Genomic DNA, 23,468 nt, shown 5'->3' on the forward strand with positions numbered 1-23,468 from the left:
GGTATTTGGAAAAGGTTGCATCATTATAGGACTCATATGAAATGCTTAATATTTCTATTATATGGTATCCCTTGGAGATGTTACTGACCATTAGTGTATTTTGGCTGAACAGAGCACTCACACAGTCTCGTGAACATGTCAACTCCTTTTTCACTCATTGCCTTTCTTGCTCATAATAAAGTTTATAGTAAAGTTAACTTTATAGTACAGTTGGTAAAAATTTTAGGTATTAAACTTTACTATAAAGGCATCAGAAGCAACGAATCTGCTTCTCTGAATTGGTAGATTTATCGCCATCTTAGATTATAAATTTCTGGTGAGCATGTATTAAGTGAATTTTACCTCTGTACATTTCCATAACCATTTAAGAATTTAATAAAACCTAAAACTTTTTTAAATGAGCCGGTATCTAAATGAATAAGCCCATATGAACCAAGAATTCAATAAATATTTACATGATCAAATCAAACACCAACAAAACTGAAAAAGATTTCACTTATTCACTTAACTCATTGAACAAATGTTTATTGAGCTTCTGTTGTAAACAGTGTACTGGAAGCCCTTTGCTTGCTATATATCTTGGAACTGTATATAGTTACCATATATATTTTATAATGGAAATATATATCATCACATATATTTCATAATGCATATGTATGTTAGTATATACATACGTATGTGTATATACTTTATAATAGAATGAATACTATAATGTATATTGTACTTGTGTATACATATATAATTTTATAGTATAATGCATATTATATTAACAAAGACACCTGTAAGATTAGACTGTCCTTCAAGTCACCCCTGCATCATGTAATCCGCAAGGGGACCCTGGAGGGGAACAGCTATAACTTTAATTTGCAACGTTTATTTGTCAAAAGATGGCAGTTGCTGGCACTGTCCTTGTGGCAGACCCCCCCCCCCCGCCACGTCCAGTCTGCATAGACTTCAGTGTCCCTTTATGTTGGGTCCCTGTGTAATGCGCTTGCCAATTCAGCTGCAGAAAACATCACATGGTGTTCTTCTCTTGCCCTTGGTGTTTGACTTAAATATGATTCTTATAAAGTAGCTCAAGAAGCTGGTTTGTCGTTTCTGGCAGGGCTCGGTCTAATGCCCAGATAACAGTCTGGGAATGACTACTAGCTCCTCAGTCTCCAGAGCCTTTTAACTGTGACTCACAGTAAGAAACACACTTTGCATTGTGACCCAGAACTCACACACATACATATCTGTAGACACAGAGTCTTAAAAAAAACAGCTTTGTGAAACAGTGCTTCCCTCCTCACTGTGCAGGATGCCACCAATCTGCTATTTTCTCTTCTCCTGTTTTCTGCTCTGTTTCATCAAATTCAGGCTGGTCAGCACCCACCGAGTTAGTTTCATGATCCAGTAATGGGTCAGAATCTGCATTTTAACAAACTTTGCTTTAAAGATTCCAACAGCTAGGCATTCCCAACATACCCTTAGTCACATTCTCAGCAGAAATGACATGCTGTCATCCTTGACATAATATTCTACTCCTGAGCATATTGGTGCTTTATTTGTCAGCGTATTGCTTGGTTGCAGAAAGAGCTCTCCTGGTAGTTCTGATGTGAGTCGCAGGTTGAACGTAAGGTTTCTAAGCTGGAGACAATGCATGACCTTTTACATCTTAACACTTCCTTACTCCTTAAAGCAATAAATATTTGTTGAGTACTTGGTATTAAGCCTAGCACTGTGCTAGAAGGTGATGCTACAGGAGGAATAAAGCAAATTCCTTGACCTTGTTGCAGTTAAGTGTAGTGGGGAAGACAGATAGGATTTGCATATATAATATGTCAAGAGGCAGCCAGAACTCTGGATGACAGTAAAGATGATACAAACTGTTAGCAGAGGGGAGTACCGAGGAGTGGCTGGCCAGAACAGACTCTCATAAACCTAGAAGGAAGTGAGCATGTGAGCCATCATGACATTCCCCCGACCATTCATAAATTCCTACAACCCCTCTGCCCCAGTTCTCTTCCACTTTGAAGGTTTCTCTGACCGTCTCTATCATCAGTTATTTCTAGTTCTCAGCTTGAGTGTCACTATCCCAAAGTCCTGCCCCAACCCCCACAATCACAGATATGTTCCCCCCTGCATCTCTCCTGCAGCAGCCTTTGTAGCACTTCTCACTTTGCAGTTATAGTCCTGTGTGCTTTTATTCTATGATGCCTCTCTCCCTCCACACTGTCAGCTGTGTGAGGCTACGAGCCATGCCTATTTTGTTCCCCCAGCAGATAGCCCAATACCCCAAGTACAGTGGGCCTTCAGTAAATAGTCAGTATGTGAATAAATGAACAAATTAGTGAATAAATACTCTCCTAAATTCCTGTGCTCATCCATTGACTGTTTGACCTGGGTATAGTGTAACTGAATAGATTAAACTTCAAAAATCTTTCAAACTGTCTTTTTGAATCTATTTTCATATTCTCCACAGAACTTTGCAGAATGCCTTATACGAAGGTCTTGATGAAAATTCTTTATTTAATGATTTGATTAATTGATCACACTCATAGTCTTTTGAAGCATAAATAGTTCTGAAAGGACTGTAATCAGGTCAGATGAGAAAAGATGCCTCTGTAAATGACACCTCCACTCATCCTTGCTGTGTGTTATGCATGTAAATACTCAGGCCAACGTTCAGTTATGCAGACAGTTCAGTTACTCAAACCTATGTGATCGAATCTGAATTGCAGTGGTGTTCAATTTTTTAATATAGTCATTTATTTTTCAAATTGAGGTTCTAAGATGGCATTCCTTTATTACTGCCATTGTAAGATATAGGAAACTTTTTGTAAGTGAGTCTTATCTTTTAAAAAAATTTATTATGAAGTGTTAAACCCAAAAGGAGAAAAAAATTAGGATAATATGTAACATATTGCCATCACTCAAATTCTACAGTTATCAAGATTTAGTCATGTTTGGTTTATTTGTACCTTTATTCTTTCGTTCTAATTAAAAAAAAACAAACATTTATACCAAACATTTTTTTTTTTTTTTTAAGACAGAGTTTTACTTCATTGCCCAGGCTGGAGTGCAGTGGCACAATCTCAGCTCACTGCGACCTCTGCCTCCTGGGTTCAAGCAGTTCTCATGCCTCAGCCTCCTGAGTAGCTGGGATTACAGGCGCCCCCCACCACGCCTGACTGGTTTTTTGTATTTTAGTAGAGATAGGGTTTCACCATGTTCCCCAGGCTGGTCTCGAACTCCTGAGCTCAGGCAGTCCTCCTGTCTGCGCCTCTCAAAGTGCTTGGATTACAAGCATGAGCCACTGTGCCCAGCCAAAAAAAATTTTTTTAGAGAAAGTCTCACTCTGTTGCCCAGGCTGGAGTGCAGTGGTGCAATCATAGCTCAATGCATCCTTGAATTCCTGGCTCAAGCGGCCCTCCCATCTCAGCCTCCCAGTAGTTAAGACTGCAGATGCGTGCTACTATGCTCAGCTAACCTTTAAATTTATTTTGGTAGAGTTGGGGTCTCACTGTGTTGCCCAGACTGGTCTCAAACTCTTGGCCTCAAGTGATCGTCCTATCTAGGCCTCCCAAAGTGCTAGGATTAGAGGTATAAGATACCATGTCTAGCCCTTGTTTCTCTTTGTTAAAGTATTATGAATCAAATGTAGACATCATTTCATTGAACTCCATATAATCAGTATGCATTCTAGGAAACAGAGATATTTTCTCATCTACCCTCAATACTATTATCACATCTAGCAAAATTGACCGTGATTCTTTGCTATCACCTAATATCCAGTCCGTACTCAAGTTTTTTATAATCCTAAAGTCTTTTAACAAGACTTTTTTTGCTTAAATCAGGTTTGCTTAAATCAGGGTTCAGACAAGGTCCACGTATTACATTTGGTTGTTTTATCTCTTCCCTTGACCTGTAGAAACTGGTACAGTTTTCCTACAGAACGAACCTACTTCTGGATTAGCTATTTTGCTTCCTTATGGTGGTAACATTAACTTGTCCTATATCTGCGTTGTCTCTTATGAATGCACATTAGCTCTAATGTTTTGAAAGCATGATGAATGTGGTCACAGGGCAATGTACAGTTCCCCCTGGTCATAGGTTATATTCCAAAGTCATATCTGTTCTATTACTATGATAGAGTAGAACTGTGTCACTCCCAGGTATACATCCCTAACAGTTTTCAGTGTGTGGGTACAAGAACTCTGACCAATATATTGCTACAGGCTGGGGATTTTGAGAAAGCTCCTAGAGTCAGTGTTCTAAAACCACTTCTTCAGCACCTTAATCATCATAACAAGTTGCAGGTCTGTCTGTGTAAGATGTGGGATCTTTTTTTCTGTTTTAACAGGCACCAGATAGGTTCCCACCTTCATTAGTCTTCTCATGGTAGGTGCAGTCGTCTTTTAGTTTGTGTTGTCCTCCCAAGAAGCCGCTTTTTCTTGCAGTTTACACAGTAACATGAGATCAGCATTCTTTCCAGAAACCCACTGGCTCCCAATGACCCTCCAAATAAAGTTCACATTCATTGGTTTGCCATTTAAGACCTTAGTTCTAATACTAATAAATATTTTAAAAACTACATTTTTATAGGACTGAAGAGTTTATTAAATTTTTCATATACGCTCTTCTTTACTTCATCTATGCAAATACTGTATTTTAGAATTGGTTGGGTTCAGGTCCACAAATATTAAGTGAGCACAGTCATTTACTTAATTGTGCCATGCACGGTGCTAAGTGCTTGGGATAAAGACAAGAGATAGTATTGTTTTTGAGGACTCTATAGTTCCTTGGTGAAGACAAATTTGAACAGATATACTAAGACCAGGGATGTGTGCTAGGAGGGTGACAGGAGGAGGGGGTGAGAAGGGACACTTGGCAGACGCCTCTGTGTACCTGCCGTGCCGTTCCATTTGCCTGAGTTGCCCCTTTCTCTTCTCTACCTATCAGAATCCTACCTGTCCTTTAAGACCTGGGTCAAATGTCACCTATTCCACAGTGTCCACCTACTCCATGGCCCAGAACAGAGACTAGGCCTAACATGGGGTTAGTTTAGACACAAGGCAGACTTTCAGTACACTTTTTTTTAAAATGTAAACAAAAGTCATGAGTTTACAGGTAGGAATAAAGACCGGCTTCCCCACTGTCTGCCTGCAGTTTAGGGAGTTTCCAGGCTTAAAATTTAATGAAACCAGAGAAGCGAAGATACAACTGGAAAGGTCAGGATTATTGGTAAAGCTTTACTCTGTAGAGAGGATAGATGATAGAATCTCCCTAATTCATATTAATTTAAGGGAAGGCAAGATATTAATTATTAAGTGTTCACACTGTAGAGATATTGAACAAATGATGTTTTCATACATTTTCACTGCGTACTTGTATATTTCATAGAATAGTAGAGGTCGAAAGGACAATCTCACCTAGGTTTTTTAAGAATAACAGGTAAGGACACTGAAACCCAGTTGTCCAAGTTTCTTCCCTAAAGTCACTGAGAGCCACATTCGAGCTTAGACCTTTGACTCTGAGCTCAGTGTTCTTTCCACTATATTTTACTTACAAAAATGTTAACTTTGTTGGAGTTAATGAAGCATATCAGTTTTTCTATAGGCAGATAAGATTAGAAACAATTGTATTAACTGATTAAATTGCCCTCCTTTTCCTTTCTATTTATTTTCATCAGTGGTGTCAGTGTGTGGGTCCCAGGGCAGCAGCACCAGTATCACCTGGGGACTGGTTAGAAATGCAGACTTTCCAGTCTCACCCCAGACTCTGACACTGAATTGGGGTAGGAGGTGTCCAGCCTTTCAGGTGACTGTGATGTGCTAAAGACTGAGCACCAGTAATTCAAATTGTAAGTCAGCAGATATTTTTTTGAAATTAAGATTTAAAAACTCAAGGTCTTGTCCAAATAATCTACACATTTTGAATTTGTAGAGTTCACATTAATGATATTTTGTGGCATAAAATGAGCGAGTAGAAGAAGAACTTAGAAAAGAGAAGAAAATGAAAAAAGGAGAGCCAGTAAAGGACATGTGAATGAGAGCAGTTGGTCACTTCTCTTAGGGAGAAAAAGGAAGTTGAAATTCAGGATTATCCTGCCTCTAGCAGGTTATTCGATCTCCTTTTGGTGAGAAAGGACCTTGAAATGTCAGTGTAACCTCATCTTCCTTTGCACACGGATCTTGGCAGACATTCTTTCAGGCTCTGATGACAGTACCTACTTTGAAAATCAGGGGAACGTCCATGTAATCTCATCTTAGCAGATGACAGACATTTATAAAGGAAATCACTGAAATGTTACTGTCATTTCTCTCAGATAAAATACTGGAAGGCAGAGGAAGAGAGAAAAGAAAACAGGGCAGACACTTGATGCTAACTTTCCTCTGTTGAACTGCTTCACTCTCTCCAAGGTATTCAGTCTGGGGAGACCAGAGACAAAAATGGTTTTTTGAGAGAACATAAATTGAAGTAAGCAGAGAACTGTGCCTTCAAGTAGATTTGCTCTTTGTTAGGATAATAGGCAGTTAAAATTTATGTCATCAGTGTATCTAGGAAAGAATAGTCTCTGGGTCTTTCTAAGGTATGTGTGTCATTAATCAGATCTCATGTATTTTTATGGGTCCTCCATGTTCAATTTTGAGACAGAGTCTCACTCTGTCGCCCAGGCTAGAGTGCAGTGGCGCGATCTCGGCTCACTGCAAGCTCCGCCTCCCAGGTTCACGCCATTCTCCTGCCTCAGCCTCCCGAGTAGCTGGTACTACAGGCGCCTGCCACCACGCCCGGCTTTTTTTGTGTGTTTTTAGTAGAGACGGAGTTTCACTGTGTTAGCCAGGATGGTCTCGATCTGCTGACCTCGTGATTTGCCCGTCTCGGCCTCCCAAAGTGCTGGGATTACAGGTATGAGCCACCGCACCTGGCCCATATGTTCAATTCTTTTTTGTACTCCTAGCCTTTCCCAAAGTCTTTCTAATGTCTAAAAAGTGCATTTTCATTCACGAGGGCAGAGAACCCAGAGGAAGAGACCTTCATGGCCTAAGGATATGTTAGTCTTTCCAGAAAGTGTGCAACTATTCTAACCATAGGAAACCCCATTCTCCAAATTACAACGTTTATGTTGTGTTTTGTCATCCCCTGAAGTCCCAAAACTAGCTTACGCCAGAGCAAAGCCTATGGGTAAGGGGACAGTCTTCAACATAGGCGGCTGATTGGTTTTAAAAGACAGTCTGGGAATGGTGTAATACCACTATACCAGCGAATGAGGAATGGATACAGAAACTGTGGTATATACATACAATGGGATATTATTCAGCCTTAACAAGAAAGGAAATCCTGCCATGTTGTTCATCTGCAACAATACAAATGAACTGTGAAGACATTATGCTAAGTGAAGTAAACCAGTCACACAAGGACAAATATTGCATGATTCCACTTATTTTTTTATTATACTTTTTTTTCCTTTTTTTATTATTATACTTTAAGTTGTAGGGTACATGTGCACAACCTGCAGGTTTGTTACGTATGTATCCATGTGCCTTGTTGGTGTCCTGCACCCATTAACTCGTCATTTACATTAGGTATATCTCCTAATGCTATCCCTCCCCCCTCCCCCCACCCCACGACAGGCCCCGGTGTATTATACTTGAAGTTCTAGGGTACATGTGCACAACGTGCAGGTTTGTTACATAGGTATAATGTGCCATGGTGGTTTGCCGCACCCATCAACTCGTCATTTACATTAGGTATTTCTCCTAATGCTATCCCTCCCCCAGCCCCCCAACCCTGACAGGCCCCAGTGTGTGATGTTCCCCACCCTGTGTCCATGTGTTGTCATTGTTCAGCTCCCACCTGTGAGTGAGAACATGCAGTGTTTGGTTTTCTGTCCTTGTGATAGTTTGGTTAGAATGACGGTTTCCAGCTTCATCATGTCCCTGCAAAGGACATGAACTCATCCTTTTTTATGGCTGAATAGTATTCCATGGTGTATATGTGCTACATTTTCTTAATCCAGTCTATCACTGATGACGTTTGGGTTGGTTCCAAGTCTTTGCTATTGTGAATAATGCCGCAATAAACATACGTTTGCATGTGTCCTTATAGTAGGATGATTTATAATCCTTTGGGTATATACAATCATGGGATTGCTGGGTCAAATGGTATTTCTAGTTCTAGATCCTTGAGGAATCGCTACACTGTTTTCCACAATGGTTGAACTAATTTACACTCCCACCAACAGTGTAAAAGCATTCCTATTTCTCCACATCCTCTCCAGCATCTGTTGTTTCCTGACTTTTGAATGATCGCCATTCTAACAGGCGTGAGCTGGTATCTCATTGTGGTTTTGATTTGCATTTCTGTGATGACCAGTGATGATAAGCATTTTTTGGTATGTCTGTTGACATCATAAATGTCTTCTTTTGAGATGTGTCTGTTCATATCTTTTGCCCACTTTTTGATGGGGTTGTCTTTTTATTGTAAATTTGTTAAGTTCTTTGTCAGATGGGTAGATTGCAAAAATTTTCTCCCATTCTGGAGCTTGCCTGTTCACTCTGATGATAGTTTCTTTTACTGTGCAGAAGCTCTTTAGTTTAATTAGATGTCATTTGTCTATTTTGGCTTTTGTTGCCATTGCTTTGGTGTTTTAGTCATGAAATCTTTGCCCATGCCTATGTCCTGAACGGTATTGCCTAGGTTTTCTTCTAGGGTTTTTATGGTGTTAGGTCTTACATTTAAGTCTTTAATCCATCTTGAATTAATTTTTGTATAAGGCATAAGGAAGGGATCCAGTTTCAGCTTTCTACATATGGCTAGCCAGTTTTCCCAGCACCACTTATTAAATAGGGAATCCTTTCCCCATTGCTTGTTTTTGTCAGGTTTGTCAAAGATTAGATGGTTGTAGATGTGTGGTGTTATTTCTGAGGGCTCTGTTCTGTTCCATTGGTCTATATATCTGTTTTGGTACCACTACCATGCTGTTTTGGTTACTGTAGCCTTGTAGTAGAGTTTGAAGTTAGGTAACATGATGCCTCCAGCTTTGTTCTTTTTGCTTAGGATTATCTTGGGTATGCGGGCTCTTTTTTTGGTTCCATATGAAATTTAAAGTAGTTTTTCCAATTCTGTGAAGAAAGTCATTGGTAGCTTGATGGGGATGGCATTGAATCTATGAATTACCTTGGGCAGTACGGCCATTTTCACGATATAATTCTTCCTATCCATGAGCATGAAATGTTCTTCCATTTGTTTGTGTCCTCTTTTATTTCATTGAGCAGTGGTTTGTAGTTCTCCTTGAAGAGGTCCTTCACATCCCTTATAAGTTGAATTCCTAGGTATTTTATTCTCTTTGTGGCAGTTGTGACTGGGAGTTCACTCATGATTTGGCTCTCTGTCTGTTATTGGTGTATAGGAATGCTTGTGATTTTTGCACATTGATTTTGTATCCTGAGACTTTGCTGAAGTTGCTTATCAGCTTAAGGAGATTTGGGGCTGAGATGATGGGATTTTCTAAATATACGAGCGTGATTCCATGGATATGCAGTATCTAAAATGGGTAGGTTAATGGAACCCAAACATAGAATGGTGGTTGCCTGGGGCAGGGGGACAGGAAAATTGGGTGTTGCTAATCGATGGTTATAAAGTTTTAGTTAAGCAAAATGTATAAGCTCTAATGATCTGCTATACAATTGTACGCATAGCCTAACAATAATATACACTTTAAAATGTGGTAAGAGAGTAGATCTTCTGTTAACAAAACAAAATAAAAATTATTTTTTAAAAACAAAAATATATTTAAAAAATAAAAGACAGGGCGATATGGGAAGCTCACAAGATAACGTCGTCACATTCATGGGTCAGGTCCTGAGTTGACCACTCCGTAACCTTAGACAAGTCACTTAACCTCTCTGAACCTGCATGGTCTTATCTGTAAAAGGGAGATCAGCCTTCTAGGATTATTTTAAGAATTAAAGATACTAATTCATCTAGAGATATCATGTAGATTCTGAAACGTGAAGGAACACAACGTGAGAACTGTAGGAGAACTAAAGTGTATGTAAAAGGAGGAATGTATGCAATCCATAAAAATGGGAGGTATATTTCACGTTATCAGAATTTTATGGAAGTTAAACAGAAATTAATTTTGCCTGCCTTTGGATATACTTTTCTTCCAATGCAAAAATTGTTTTTCGGTATTTTTTTTACATGATATTCTTTTGTTGGCCCACTTTAAAATAAGTAATTATTTAAGAATCATCGATCACTTTGTTAAGCAATCTTTGTGTGTTGCTGAAACTAATTGTTTTTTCTTGTCTCAACATTTTCTATTTCTTAATATTCTTCAGAAGAAAATAATTCTTTCTGTTATGTTTGGTTGTTTTCTTTTTTTTTTATCCTAATTTACTTTACATGACTTTCAGGGTTTCTGGCCATTTGAGTATTTGCAGTACCTTTTTACATGCCATTTCTTAAGTTCCCTCATACTTGCTTTAATGGACAATTTGTTATTGCTCTATACACATTGTGACATGTTCGCAAAGAAGCTGCGTCATACTTGGTTTATGTTTTATGAAATGTTCCTGTACTGCCAGTAAACAAATTAAGTCTTAGGAGAAAAGGCATTTGAGAGGGAAAGTGTGGTCCTAAAGAAAGATCCCAGCTCTTGGTTACTAACAGGGTTTGCCTTCAGAACCCGAGAAATGAATGAAGTATTGAGAACCGGCAGAAAGAATAATTTATGTACAACTATGAACAAAGAAATCTCATAATTTACTCCTTTGTTGAAAGATAAGGTTACATCAGTCTCTATAAAGTTAAGTTGTTTAATCAGATCACCTTTCTAGGAAGAGTACTACTTTGAATATTTGGTTACTACATATAATCCCGGGAGCAATTAAAAGAAAAAGGAAGCCATTTTTTATTTCAAATACTCTGGGTAAAATTCCAGTAATGGGAGCATCAGTAAAAGCAATGCGTGTTTTGAAAAATTAGCTCTGTGCTTGTCTGTCTTTGCAAGCTGGTGAAAAAGCAGGCCAAACATCTCTGCTTCCTGAGGAGTGGAGTACTTTTTGGAGGAAGATGGGGAAGCAGTGTGCTCATTGAGCATTTTCGTTCATGCCCTTCACAGGCTGGTTAAAAGTCTCATCTCCACGGTAACTGACACACAGATATGGGGCAGGTCAAATGCATGGATCAGGAAAGGAGATCCTGCCCAAGCCATGTGTGCCTGGATTTTCTTAGACACCGAGAATACACATAGCATTCGTTCCTTCCTGCAGCAGCCGTAGACTGTAGCACCTGAATGCCTGTAGATAGAGAAGAGCAGGTCCCTCTAGCCACTTACTCTGTTTAATTTTTCCTTGTTCTTTTAGAATTTATTGCAATCTGACCGTGTGGTATTTGTGTGTATGTGTGCACCTGTGTGTGTGTGTATACACATGAAATGCTGATTATGTTACCCCTCCTCAGTACAACATAAGCTCCATTAAGGCAGGAACCATCGCTTTGTTCACCAGTATCTTCCCGTGCCTGGAACAGTGCGTGAAGCCTAGGCACTCATTAAATAAGTATTGGTTGAGATGAATGAGTGAGTCAATGAACAACAGTTTCTAATGAAAGATGGTATTACTTCTCTGAAAATCTGATTGAGAAAACCAGTTGCTTTCCTGTAACATCTATGCCAGTTAGCCTCTGGGGCTCTTATATGACACTCGTTTCATTTCAGTGTTATAATAAAAATGTAGCTGAACTATGAGCTGTGAAGGTGTTTGTATTGGTGCTACAGTTAGGAGGGTAGTCTGCCCTGGAAATGTTGGTAACTTAGGGAAATTGTACTGAAGATTTAAACCAGCTAAGAGCAGCCAGCCTAAAAATTAAGCTATAAGTCAGTGAAATTGGGGAAAAAATAGTCATGTTCAAAAGATCATCACATGCAGCCAGAAATAGATTTAATAAACGGAAAATGAATGGGCCTCACAACTATAAAATAGACTTCTCATAATTTAAGGAATGGACCCTGCTTAATATAAAAGATAGAGACCCAGTGAACACAAGAAAACACTTCCTGAAGCCATCCAACAAAACCAATTAGGAACAGAATTTGGAATAAAAATAATAAAGGAACATTAACAAAACCCATTTAAGACAAAAGAAGGCAATGGAGAAAAAAATTAGAACATGTTAAAACCAAGATTAAAATGTAAATGAGAAAATATAAAGAGAAGGCAAATTTCAAATGGATTCAATAATTAGAAAACTAATTAATATGTGAGAGTGATGCTCTTCTTTCTCCACTCCACACCAGCCCCCACCACAGGAGCACTGGTGTGAATGACTTTTTAGAGAAATTGAGCTGTTATATGAAGATAGACAGATAGGATGAAGGAAAGGAGAATAAAGGCTGATGGAGTTGGAGCTAAAAAATTCATCACATGGATGCCACTGAACCGTACACTTAAAACAGACTAAGATGGTAAATAGTGTCTACTTTACCACAATTAAAAATAAATAAAAACAGATTTTTAAAAATTCATTATATGCAAGAAATTTTAGTGGGGGTTTTTAATACAACAAATTAAGCAACAGGAACAATTGTTTCTTCAACAAGTATTTGGATGGGGAAGATGTGACAAAGATTCTGTCAGGATCTTTTCATTGGGAGAGATCCCTATTTCCAGAGACCCGGCGTGAAGAGAAGGCTGAGCCTCAGGGCAGCTGGATGGCACTGGCTGGCAGGGCCCAGACCAAGCTAGGTGGAGGAAACCATACTGACCTGGACCCTGAAAGGTAGGAGGATTTGCTTGCAGGATTGGATAAAAAGCAAGGAAAGCACCCTAGGTAGAAAGGAGTTGATTCAGTCACTGCCTGCATTTGCAAACCTGGAAAATGGGACCTCAGTGTGGCTAGTACCGAATCCATGTTTTATTTTGTTTTTTTTTCCAATCAAAAATAAATTTCAATTAAAAATCAGACCTATGAAGGAATAGATTTAATTCTTGAGAGCTCAATTCTTAGAGGCAGCAGATTTTTCCCTTTTATACACCAAAAGTTTTTTAGTTTTATCTTTTTGAAATGGAAACCTTTGGAAATTGATATTAGTCTTTTTCCCACCTTTTCTACCTTTCTGTGAGACTTATGGTCCTCATAATGAACATAAACTGTAACACCAATCGAAGCCCTCAAGCCAGTGAGACTGTCATATTCAGCCAACTGCATTTTTAAGTTCTGGCGACTTTCTAAATTATGCGATTTTGTTTCTCCTTTTGCTACTAACATTTCTACCCATAGAAATTACATCCCCTCCCTTATAATTTTCTGTTTCCAGACTGTTGTGAATTTAGAAACTAGACAATTGATCTTACTTACGTATAGATTAAGGACAAGCACGTGCTGTGAGAGGGCCTGATGCTTTTCTTTCTAATGATAATGCTCTAATATTTACACCAATGTGGACTTTGTGACTCAAGTTTGACTACCAGGGAACGTGCATTTGCTGGTCTGTACTATACTGTCACCAAATAACCCAGGTATTGAAAGGTGCCATGTCCTAATGTTTACTTTTGAAATTATCCTGAGGCTAGGATTTACCATGAATTAATTAGGGTAGGATGAAGAGAGGTTTCTGAAACTTGGAAGTGGACCTAGTTTAAGTACACTTACCCCATTATCTTTCCTGCATCTCCAGCTGCCTAGGTTGATCTGTGTTTGAAACTCAGACTGATGAGTGACACCCCGCTTTGAATCATTTTCTGCTCTGGTACAGAGCTCTGCTGGGCTGGGATAGTTCCAGCTCAATAAGGCTGTTCATACAGTTTTATCTTTTTGAATATCACCTCTGTATTCACAAAGATGTCTGGCTTTGAAGTACAGGTGAATAATATTTTTTATGATAGCAGTGAATTGGCGCTTTAGCCGTTTAAATGGAGGATTTGTCTGAGAGGTTTTCTGGTGTCTATATTTCAGCTCTCTAGTTCAAAATGCAGCCTTGCAGGACTGTCAGAGGTCCTCTCATGAAAATTTCACTCTCATGAAAATGTGTGCACTCTAGTTAAGACTTTCAGGCCCCAGAGTCATGCAGTTAAGGATCTTGTCTTGCAATAACTGTATATATTACATCAACCCCATTATTGCTGCATCTGGAAATGGATCAAATCCTGTGGAAACCCAAAGAGAATAAAAAGTCATACTCCAAATAGACATTTGAGGTTTATATCCCAGTCTCTGGTTCTGTGGCACGATGCCTTTGATACCTGAGGAAGATGTCTTGAGACATTATGTCCTTCTCTAAGCTGGTATTGGGGAGGTGTCCTACTTCCACAAGGTGCCTGCACTGGGGGAGTAGGAGGTGAAGCAGAGGAGTGGCCAGGACTTCATTTTCATCATTTGATTTTCAGTATGCCCCTTTGGAATCAATAGTGCCTTTTAGTGCACTGCTTGCCTTACCATTTAATTTAAAGTCATTAAACTACTATCTATCACAACTATTGCATCCTTTCTTAAAAGACTCTGACATATCGCATCTCCTCATGTAGTTCCTATCCCAGGAATCCCTTTCAGACCTGCAGAAATAAAGTCAGGTGACATTTTTAGTTAGTTATTTAAGGAGATTTATTGAGTATTATCTGTGCAAAGAACTTCGGATGACATCTGGGAGTCTACAGTCTTATTAGGGAACTTTTAGGGGATATTGCTAGAAGAGTATATGGTTTAATTACAGGACCGACCCTAGACAAAACCTTGTCTCCAATCAATAGTTACTTTACTTGGCAGCGGTCTTTTGAGTCTTTCATAGGTAATGTAGGATATGCACAACAAACCAAAACACCGAACAGTTTGGGTTAAATGTTCAACTCTTGTAAAGGAAACTGGCCTAATGAGGACTGGCCTAGTGGAGGTAGGTGTTATGGAGATGAGACTAGAAGTGGCTCTGAATGAAGAGGAGGAAGAGATGGGCAGAAAAGAACGGAAAGGAGCTGCAGAAGAGAAAGAAGGAAGAATAAATGGCCAGTGTGCTCACAGGCCAGTAAGAGCATCAGCAGGACTTGAGTGAGGGTGTGGAGGCAAGCTACTAAAGGCTGTCAAAACCAGGCCAGGGTGCTGAGGCTGGATGATGTAATTGAGAGCTATTGAAAGTTTTGAGCAGAAACGTGTTATGATTAAAGCCATGCAAAAGAAAGATTAGTTTGATATGGAAAACAGATGAAATAATGTCCGCAAAGAAGCTATTAAAATCATCTAGCCATAGGCCTCCAAGGGCCTGGATAGGATGTGGCCAGTGGGAATGGAGAGGAAACGAGATAATACGCAAGACATTTTATTATGTTTTTGTCACTTAGGAGGCCATATTCTTACAGTTTAGTGGTAGCTGAGATCTGGAAAGACCGTTCAGATGTAAGGGGCTCCTCAACTATTATGTCAGATTAAATGAATTACAGAGGAAGGGTAGGAAAGGTGAGGGAGAGCCATCTGTGTAACATTGGGGACATGTTCGTAATTTAATAAACAAAACATTATACTGCTCCCTCAGAATTTGGCTTGACACAGAAAGGAGGCAAGAGAAGCCTTACATTTATCTGTAGTTATGAAAAGAGTGTCCAACTTTCATGGAGAACTTTCTTCTGCCTTTAATATTGATGACACCACCATTCTCTTGATATCCAATCCAGTGTCCAAACTGGAAACTCACTTTTTACTTGACTCTTTCCCTTAATCTCCATATCCAGTTACCCAGAACTACATACTTATGTTTAACTGTATACTTCCTGTTTTCAGCATTCCCAATGCCTCTATCCTAAGCCCTCTTGCTCTTACGTTTCTTTCTTTGGATATTAATAACTGACCATCTTACAAGGGCTTGTATGGGAGGGGTGGTAGAATTTAACATATCAAAGTACTGTAAAAAGTAGAGACTTGAAACTGCATTTATGAATTCAAAAAAAAGATTAGCGACTATCTCATTAAAACAGTGTCTGACTCTGTTGCATTCTGAACAGAGGCCACTCATCAAGAGCTTTAAGAGCTGCCTCTGTTGAAGATACAGTACTCGTGGGGAACCTACATATTTTATAAAGGAAGCACAGAGGTGTCCCAACTTGAGCCGAAGGATGGTGAGAGTGAAAAGTTAAATCCACACCTTGGATGGCAAACAGGGCACTGCCTGAGCCTTGTATCTTTCAAGAGGTGCATCCCTTTCTAGAGCAAGAACCAGCTTGGCTTCTGAAAATTGATTCTTGGAGATTTCTGGAAGGAATTACCCCAGAGTCTTTTCCATTATTAGAACGAAGCATGGAAGACAGAGAGCTCTTGACCATGAGGAAAACCTGGACAAGAAATCACTTTTTTTCCCATATACGTTTTTCTACCCGTTTTCTAAATGGGACTGCTGTTTCCCTAGAACAAAAAATAAGCCAAAAACATCTTAAGTATTGTAAGATTGGTCAGCTATAGTACGTGCTTCCAATATAATTTACCTACAGCAATGTAGTGACTAGAATTTTGAGATGACCAAATATGGTATAACACAAACATAGTATAATGAAAATAATAAAATTCTGACACCATTTCCAAAGAATAAGGCCAGGTTATAATATTAAGTGTGCCTTTCTTGATACGATTCATATCCTGATATTTATGGTTTAACACAGTCCATCTGAATATTTATGACATTATTTTCAGCCAGTAAGAATGCCCATTCTGTTTTTCAGCTTCTCCCGTTGGCAACGGTTACATCAAGCCTCCGGTTCCACCTGCTTCTGGCACGCACAGGGAGAAAGGGCCGCCAACCATGTTACCCATCAATGTGGACCCAGACAGCAAACCAGGAGAATATGTCCTCAAAAGTTTATTTGTCAACTTCACCACTCAGGCCGAACGCAAGATTCGTATCATTATGGCAGAGCCCCTGGTGAGTACATGCCGTGGAACCTGCCTCTTTGAAACTTCATCTGTATGCTGTTATACTAGATTTAAACACTCTAACAAAAGATGGATTGCTTTTCTTCTAGTTTGTAAAGGTTCTTTAATATCATAGGTAATGTGTTAAAGATAATAGTTAGGTTCCCTGATCTAAGAGAAACAATTTGAGTGTCAAGGATTTTAAAACAATCTTCAGCAAATACTATTCAGTAGCATGCTTCACTGCTGCATTTGGGACTAATAAGCATAATTTAACAAGAGGAAGTATCAAAGAAGTATCAATCATAGAAAAATTGTGTTCAGAGTCTCTGTGATATATATATGTGTATATATATCATACACATATTTTATATATATGGCAAAATCTTTTGTCCAGTTTTTAAAGTAGATGACAAGAAAAATCATTTTGTTCAAGTGTCTGTGTGGACTTTGAGTTTGAGAAGTTAAGGGCTTGGTACCATATTGTCAGAGGAAGTGTTTTGATGAGTCGTTCAGAAACACCATTTCCATTTCTAAAACGTGAAAGACAATACATTCTTGACTGACTTACCTTTAGTTCCCTCGTTAGACACATGATGCCCTTGGATGTCAGTGTCTTGGGTTGCAGTTGCTTCTGCTAGAAAATAAGGCAGGCATGAGTCCGCCTTACGTTAATTGCTCTAACAGGGCTCTAAAGAGCGCTGAATCTCTCCAAAGGACAGTCAGAAAGGAAGGAAGTGCAGTTGGTAGATTCAGATTACCTGTTTTCTAACCTTGGCAGGGCCACACACAATAAAATAAAAGGAAAAGAATTCAGAGTGATGCAGCTGTTTCTGGGAAGCGTGACTTTGTACCTCCTATGAGGTTACTGGGGTAATAAGAAGATAATCAGAGGTTTGCTTTGCAGAATTATAACTTAAAATAATTAAATACAGTATTCTTAAGCCTGCAGTACATGTCTCTGAAAATATGTAACAGATGATGCCCATCATCTGTTAAAAATGACCTTTACAAGAATTACAACATAGGGTTTGGGAATCAGAATTCATAAACGTTTGTTAAGTGTGTTTACCTGAAAGTTACAAACTTTGCTCAATTAAATTTTTATTAGATCAGTGGATGTTACATTTATCCATTCGGTTCATAAAATTCTCTTCATTTATTGAATTTCCATAATTATGGGAAATGTTTCTTGCTTTTACAGTTTAAATCATCTAAATTCATCCTGACTACAGGACCTTTATTTCCATTCACTCATGTTTCTGTGTTTCTGCTCCTCTTACTTCTACTAATAGCTGATATCTGTGGTGTGGTTACTATGTGCTAGGCATTGTGCACAACTTATTACCTCGTTTAATCTTCGCAGTGACCTTAGGTAGACAGCACTTATTTCCTGCTTACAGATGAGGAAAGTTGGCACAGAGAAGGTTAAGTAAATACTCAAGGTCACACAGTGTTGATTTAAACTCAAACTAGGTGGCTTCAGAACCCACATCTGAACCCCTCTGTACTTTATTGTAAATCTTTCGTTGGTCGTCTTCATGTAAAGACACTGTTGCAGATACTGTTGCTAACTTCTTAAAACAAACCAACACAGGACTCTCCTGTAACTTGAATCAGCCACTTCAAGTATCCAAGGTCCCAATGCCCAGAACAGGGCTGACCCTTGGAGCCTCCAACCCCTGAAGCAGCCCAGACTCCTCCCCTGGTGGAGGATGTGGATCAGTTTAAAGAGAGAGTGGTGAGGCACAATAAAGATTCTTTTCACCCTGTAGCCCTAGAAAAGTGCAAAAATGACAGATCTGATCTCTTTGAAATTGTGTATCCTAATGAATTTTCCTGAGGAGCTGTGAAGTTGTACGAAAGTTCAAAGAGATGCTTACACAGCTAGGTCCTGACACCTTTTGAACCATCCGTGTTTCCAAAATAATAGTTTACTGTTTTTTTAAGAGTTTATGAAGTAAAATAGTTTGGATTTAACTTTGTCCCTCAACTCAGGTTGGAATTCGTTTGCGTGGAGTTTGTTTTTTCTTCTTGGAATAAGGATTAGGTCTGAAAAATGTACATGTGCCATAGCATTCTTTTCATAGAAGTAGACATTTTTGTTCCACTCTGTGATACAACTAAAATGTCCCCAAACAAGAAAAAATTTTAAAGTGTAAGTTCTTGTCATAAGGAAATCTTCCTTATGTGCTTAGAGTGAAGGATTCTGCTGGGTGTTGATGGCCAAGAAGACACACTTGATGTTTTTAGCTGAAGAGATGAATCTAATCAGTTTTTAGTATTACCGATTTTTATAAAAAGAGATTTTTTTGCTCTATCACCCAGACTACAGTGCAGTGGCGCAATTTTGGCTCACCACAACCTCGGCTTTCTGGGTTCAATTAATTCTTGTGCCTCAGCTTCCTTAGTAGCTAGGACTATAAGAGTGCGCCACCACGCCCAGCTAATTTTTATGTTTTCAGTAGAGATGGAGTTTCACCATGTTGGCCAGCCTGGTCTCAAACTCCTGACCTCAGGTGATCCACCCACCTTGGCCTCCCAAAGTGCTGGGATTATAGGCATGAGCCCCCAACTCTGGCCTTTTTATTCCCCTTTGATTTTTTGGCAGAAATGTAAGCTTCTGTTCCATATTCTTTTCTTGTCTGCTGAAAAATGCTTAGTAATTTTCTGTCCTTATTTTTGCCTACTTGTAGGCCAGTAAATGTGAATGGATTCAGAGGCTTGTCACCTGATTCTAGAAGTGTGAATGTGCATTTGGCATTTTGTCCTGTAGCTGCAACAATAGGTGTTATTTTTGATGTATGTAGAGTGCTTTTAAGGTGAATTCTATTAAATGTCCTCTACTGTTTCTCTTGTCTTAGAAAGACATTGAATGCTTTACAACCCTGAATTTATGTGGGTTCATATCAAATCACAAAATTGTATTCTATTATTCTTAACTAAATACAACTTGTATGGGGATGGCAAAGGTAATTTTCAAAAACTTGGAAGTATAGACTTACTATTTGGGGAACTACTCAGGAATCCATATTTTTCAGTTTTATTGTTAAAAGACTAACTCAGAATTTTACACCTGTTAGCTTGTGTGGAGCAGATTATGTACAACTTTAAATTAAATCGTAAGGTTTTATTTATGACTTTGCAATATCCAGATAGCCAACTTAAAAAACAAAAAGGAAATAAAAATGTTCCACAAAAACAAATTTTAGATTTGTTTCTTCGTAAATATCTTTCATTTGTTCTGCAGAATGGCTCTTTGTCCCCAAAAGATGCTCAGGTCATATTCATGAATATTTATGGATAAGTCAATAATTTTATTCTATTTTTATTGCTTCATGGGGACATTTAACAGCATTTGTTCTTGTCCAGTCTTATCATTATTTCACCTTTCCCAAGCAAAGTGTTCTAAACAAGCTAATGGGGTCATTTGTGTCTCTTTTATATTTTTATTTCAAAACATAAAAACTGCAGAAAATAAATAATGGATACAGTTCCTTCTTGCATCCTCCTCCTTCCCTCTGAACTCAGTTTTCTTCTTCCCAAAGTGAATCTTTTTCAGTTCTTTAAGTAAGAATCAGTGGGTGGTAAATTACTCAGTCTTGTTCATCTGAATGTCTTTATTTCTCCCTTGTTTATTGGTGATGGTTCAGCTGGGAATAGAATTCTACGTTGACATTCATTCTCCCTCTGACATTTGAATCTTTATTTCACTGTGTTGCCTTACCATTGCTGTTGAAGAGTCTGTAGTGAATTTGTTATTTGTTTGTAGATTCTTTACTTTTTTCCCTGTTTACTTTTATAGTTTTTTTCTTTGTCTTTGGTACTCTGAAGTTTCACTACACTGTGTTTGGATGTGCATTTATTTTTATTTTCTTGTTTGAGACTCTTGTGCTTCTTAAATTAAGGATTTATATCTTTTCATCAATTCTGGAAAATTCTTAACTATTAATTATATGAATGTTGTCATTTTTCCACTTCCCCCTTCTCTTTTTCTGATACTTCTATTAGATGTAAATTGGACTTTCTTATGCTACATTGCATATCTTTTTACCTATCTTTTATTATTCTACCTCTTTGTCTCTTCTGCATTCTGAGTAATTTTTTCAGATCTATTTTCCAATTCATTAATGTTCTCTTAGGCTATATAATCTGTTTTACCTACCTAGTGAGAATTTTAATTTTTTTATTACTGGAAGTAATTTTTTATTACTGGAAGTGCTATTTAGTTCTCTTTGAAAGTCTACTTAGGCTTCTTATTTTCATTGTATTTTGTTTCTTTTTTAAGATTACAACTTTCCTTTTATGTCTTCAATCACCTTGAATGTGTCTTTAGATTATTGTTCTGTTATATCAGTACTTATTGTGTCTGCTAATTCTTCTGTTTGTTGTGCCTGCTAATTCTTGCCCGTGATGGATTGCTTTTTACATACTTTGAAATTTTTCACTGTGAATTCTTTCACTGAGCCTCTTTTTCTGTGAGTTCTCCTTGCATCCACGATTGTGGGAGTGTTTCTCCAGCACAGTTTTGCTTTTGCCCCTTCTGTTGCCCAGAGTTACTGCTGTCCGGGGCCAAATATTTGGTGACTTTCTGCACCTAGAAGGTAACACAAATGTATATGCCAAACTTGTAAGACTTTGGCCTGTGGTTTTAAATTCTTGGATGTGAATTTTTTTTTCTTGTTATTTTACATAGAACTTAAGCAGAGACCACTGGGAACATCTTTTCATCTTCTTTTAACGGTGCATAGATGTTTCCCTAGTCCATTGTTTAGGACCAGACTTTATGTAAGGCATCTTATTTTCTGTGTCCCACCTCTCAGGGCCCATATCAGTGTTTCCTATCCCCGGGTGGACAACAACAAAAGCCTCTAGGATAATCAAACAAACAGTCCTCTCCCCGGACAGTCACTAAGCTACCTCACTCCCTCCTGTTTTTCCTTTCCTTTTGCCTTTCTTGTGAACTCATTTCTGTACTTAAAAAAAAAAATGTTATATTTCATTCAATATTTCCAAGCACTTACTCCATGTGAGCTTTTGGGTGTCACCAATTTTTCCTCCTCTGATCTCATCTGTGAATCTTCTCTAAACACAATCCTGTCCATTACATTTCTTGCACAAAACTTTCATTTCATTCTCTTTCACTCCTTGATTTGGCCCAAACTGATCTTACTCCCACCACATGCCTTTATGAACCCAGGTTTCTTGTCTGCCACCACGCGTTTATGCATGCCGACCCCTCTTACTGGAATGCTGCTCAGCTCCTCATCCTGCCTGCCCTTTAAGGCCCAATCCAAAATCTCATCATCTGAAAAGCTTGGCTTGATTTCTTCCCTGATGTCTCCACACAATCATGCTTATGTTAACACACACTTACACATATCTGCAAATCTCTACTTTATCTGAGCTACCATATCATTCTGTCAGGCAAACTATTCTGTCCTCACTGAATTAGAGTAATTAGTATAGGCTAAACTAGTAAATATCAGAGTATATGATGAGTTTTAAGGGTAAGCATTTTATGATACTTTCAGTTGTGCATGTGCATACCAAACCATAGTGTATTTTTTATGGTGGTGGGGTAGGGGCAGAGATTTTCTCTTAAGTTGAAGAAGCAATGTATTAGCCTGTAAGTTCCTTGGAGGCAATATCTGTGTGGGATGCATCTTGACACACACACACATGTAAACACACACACACACACACACACACATCCCATGCCCCCATGTTTAGGACAGTGTTTGCGTATCATAGACAGTAAATTTTTTTTAAATGAATGAATGAATGAATGAAACATTAATATAGTAGCTTGAAAGGAATGTCTTTATTGGATCCTGTGTGTTTCCAAAGGTCATCTTGCCAACTCTAAACTAATAATAATAGATTTTTGTTCTATTCTTTGCACTTGACAGATGAATGCCCTATAATGTGCTGAGTACAAGAGCCATTGATTCTCAGCCTCCTGCTTTCGGGCATCTAAAGATACCTCTTTATTCATTGATATGGTCACCTTCCCCTCACCCCGACTCCAGCAATAGGTGACTCTTAGTGATCAGACACAGTCTCAGAATATATGCTCTCATTCTCTATGAGTCTGTCTATATAGCATCTATCACTGTAGTCACAGGCAATTACCTTCTCAGTAAGCTCTTTCCAAAAACAAGACTCTCCAGTTTTTCAGAATTCAAGTGCTGCTATCAATTTTGACTTTGTAGTTCAAATGGACAAAAGAGATAAAGACAAAGTAAAGACAAAACAGCTTTTCATTCTGACTGATCTGGATTTGACTCCTGCTTCCACCTCTTTAGTGTTGTGTGACCTTGAACCAGCCAGTCAACCTCCTTTTTTTCTCATTTGCAAAATGGGAGTGACAGTACCCAACTCACAGTGTGGCTGAGAGGATTAGAGGGAGTGCATGGAACCCCTGATATACTCCTGAGCATGTAGGAGATGCTCATTTGTCCTCATCACCACCCTCATTATCCTCATCGGAGGACTGAGATGAGTTTCTGGTATATTTCCTCAGAAATCAGCCTGGTGCATCCTCTCTTTCTGTTCACTCAAACATAATGGAGGCTTGAGCAGGGGACTTG

General features: G+C 38.7%; 1 protein-coding gene across 4 annotated transcripts in view; it reads left to right on the forward strand.

The window, feature by feature from the left end:
• Window positions 1-23,468, forward strand: part of FRY (FRY microtubule binding protein) — a 269,947-nt gene that overhangs the window by 32,463 nt on the left and 214,016 nt on the right. For all 4 annotated transcript variants that reach the window (XM_003913738.5, XM_017951077.2, XM_009191743.4 and 1 more), the window contains exon 2: window positions 16,686-16,885. In XM_003913738.5, coding sequence (XP_003913787.3) covers window positions 16,686-16,885 — 200 coding nt within the window. The remainder of the gene's footprint in view (window positions 1-16,685; window positions 16,886-23,468) is intronic.

This window comes from Papio anubis, chromosome 15, assembly GCF_008728515.1.
Source record: "Papio anubis isolate 15944 chromosome 15, Panubis1.0, whole genome shotgun sequence".
NCBI lineage: Eukaryota > Metazoa > Chordata > Mammalia > Primates > Cercopithecidae > Papio > Papio anubis.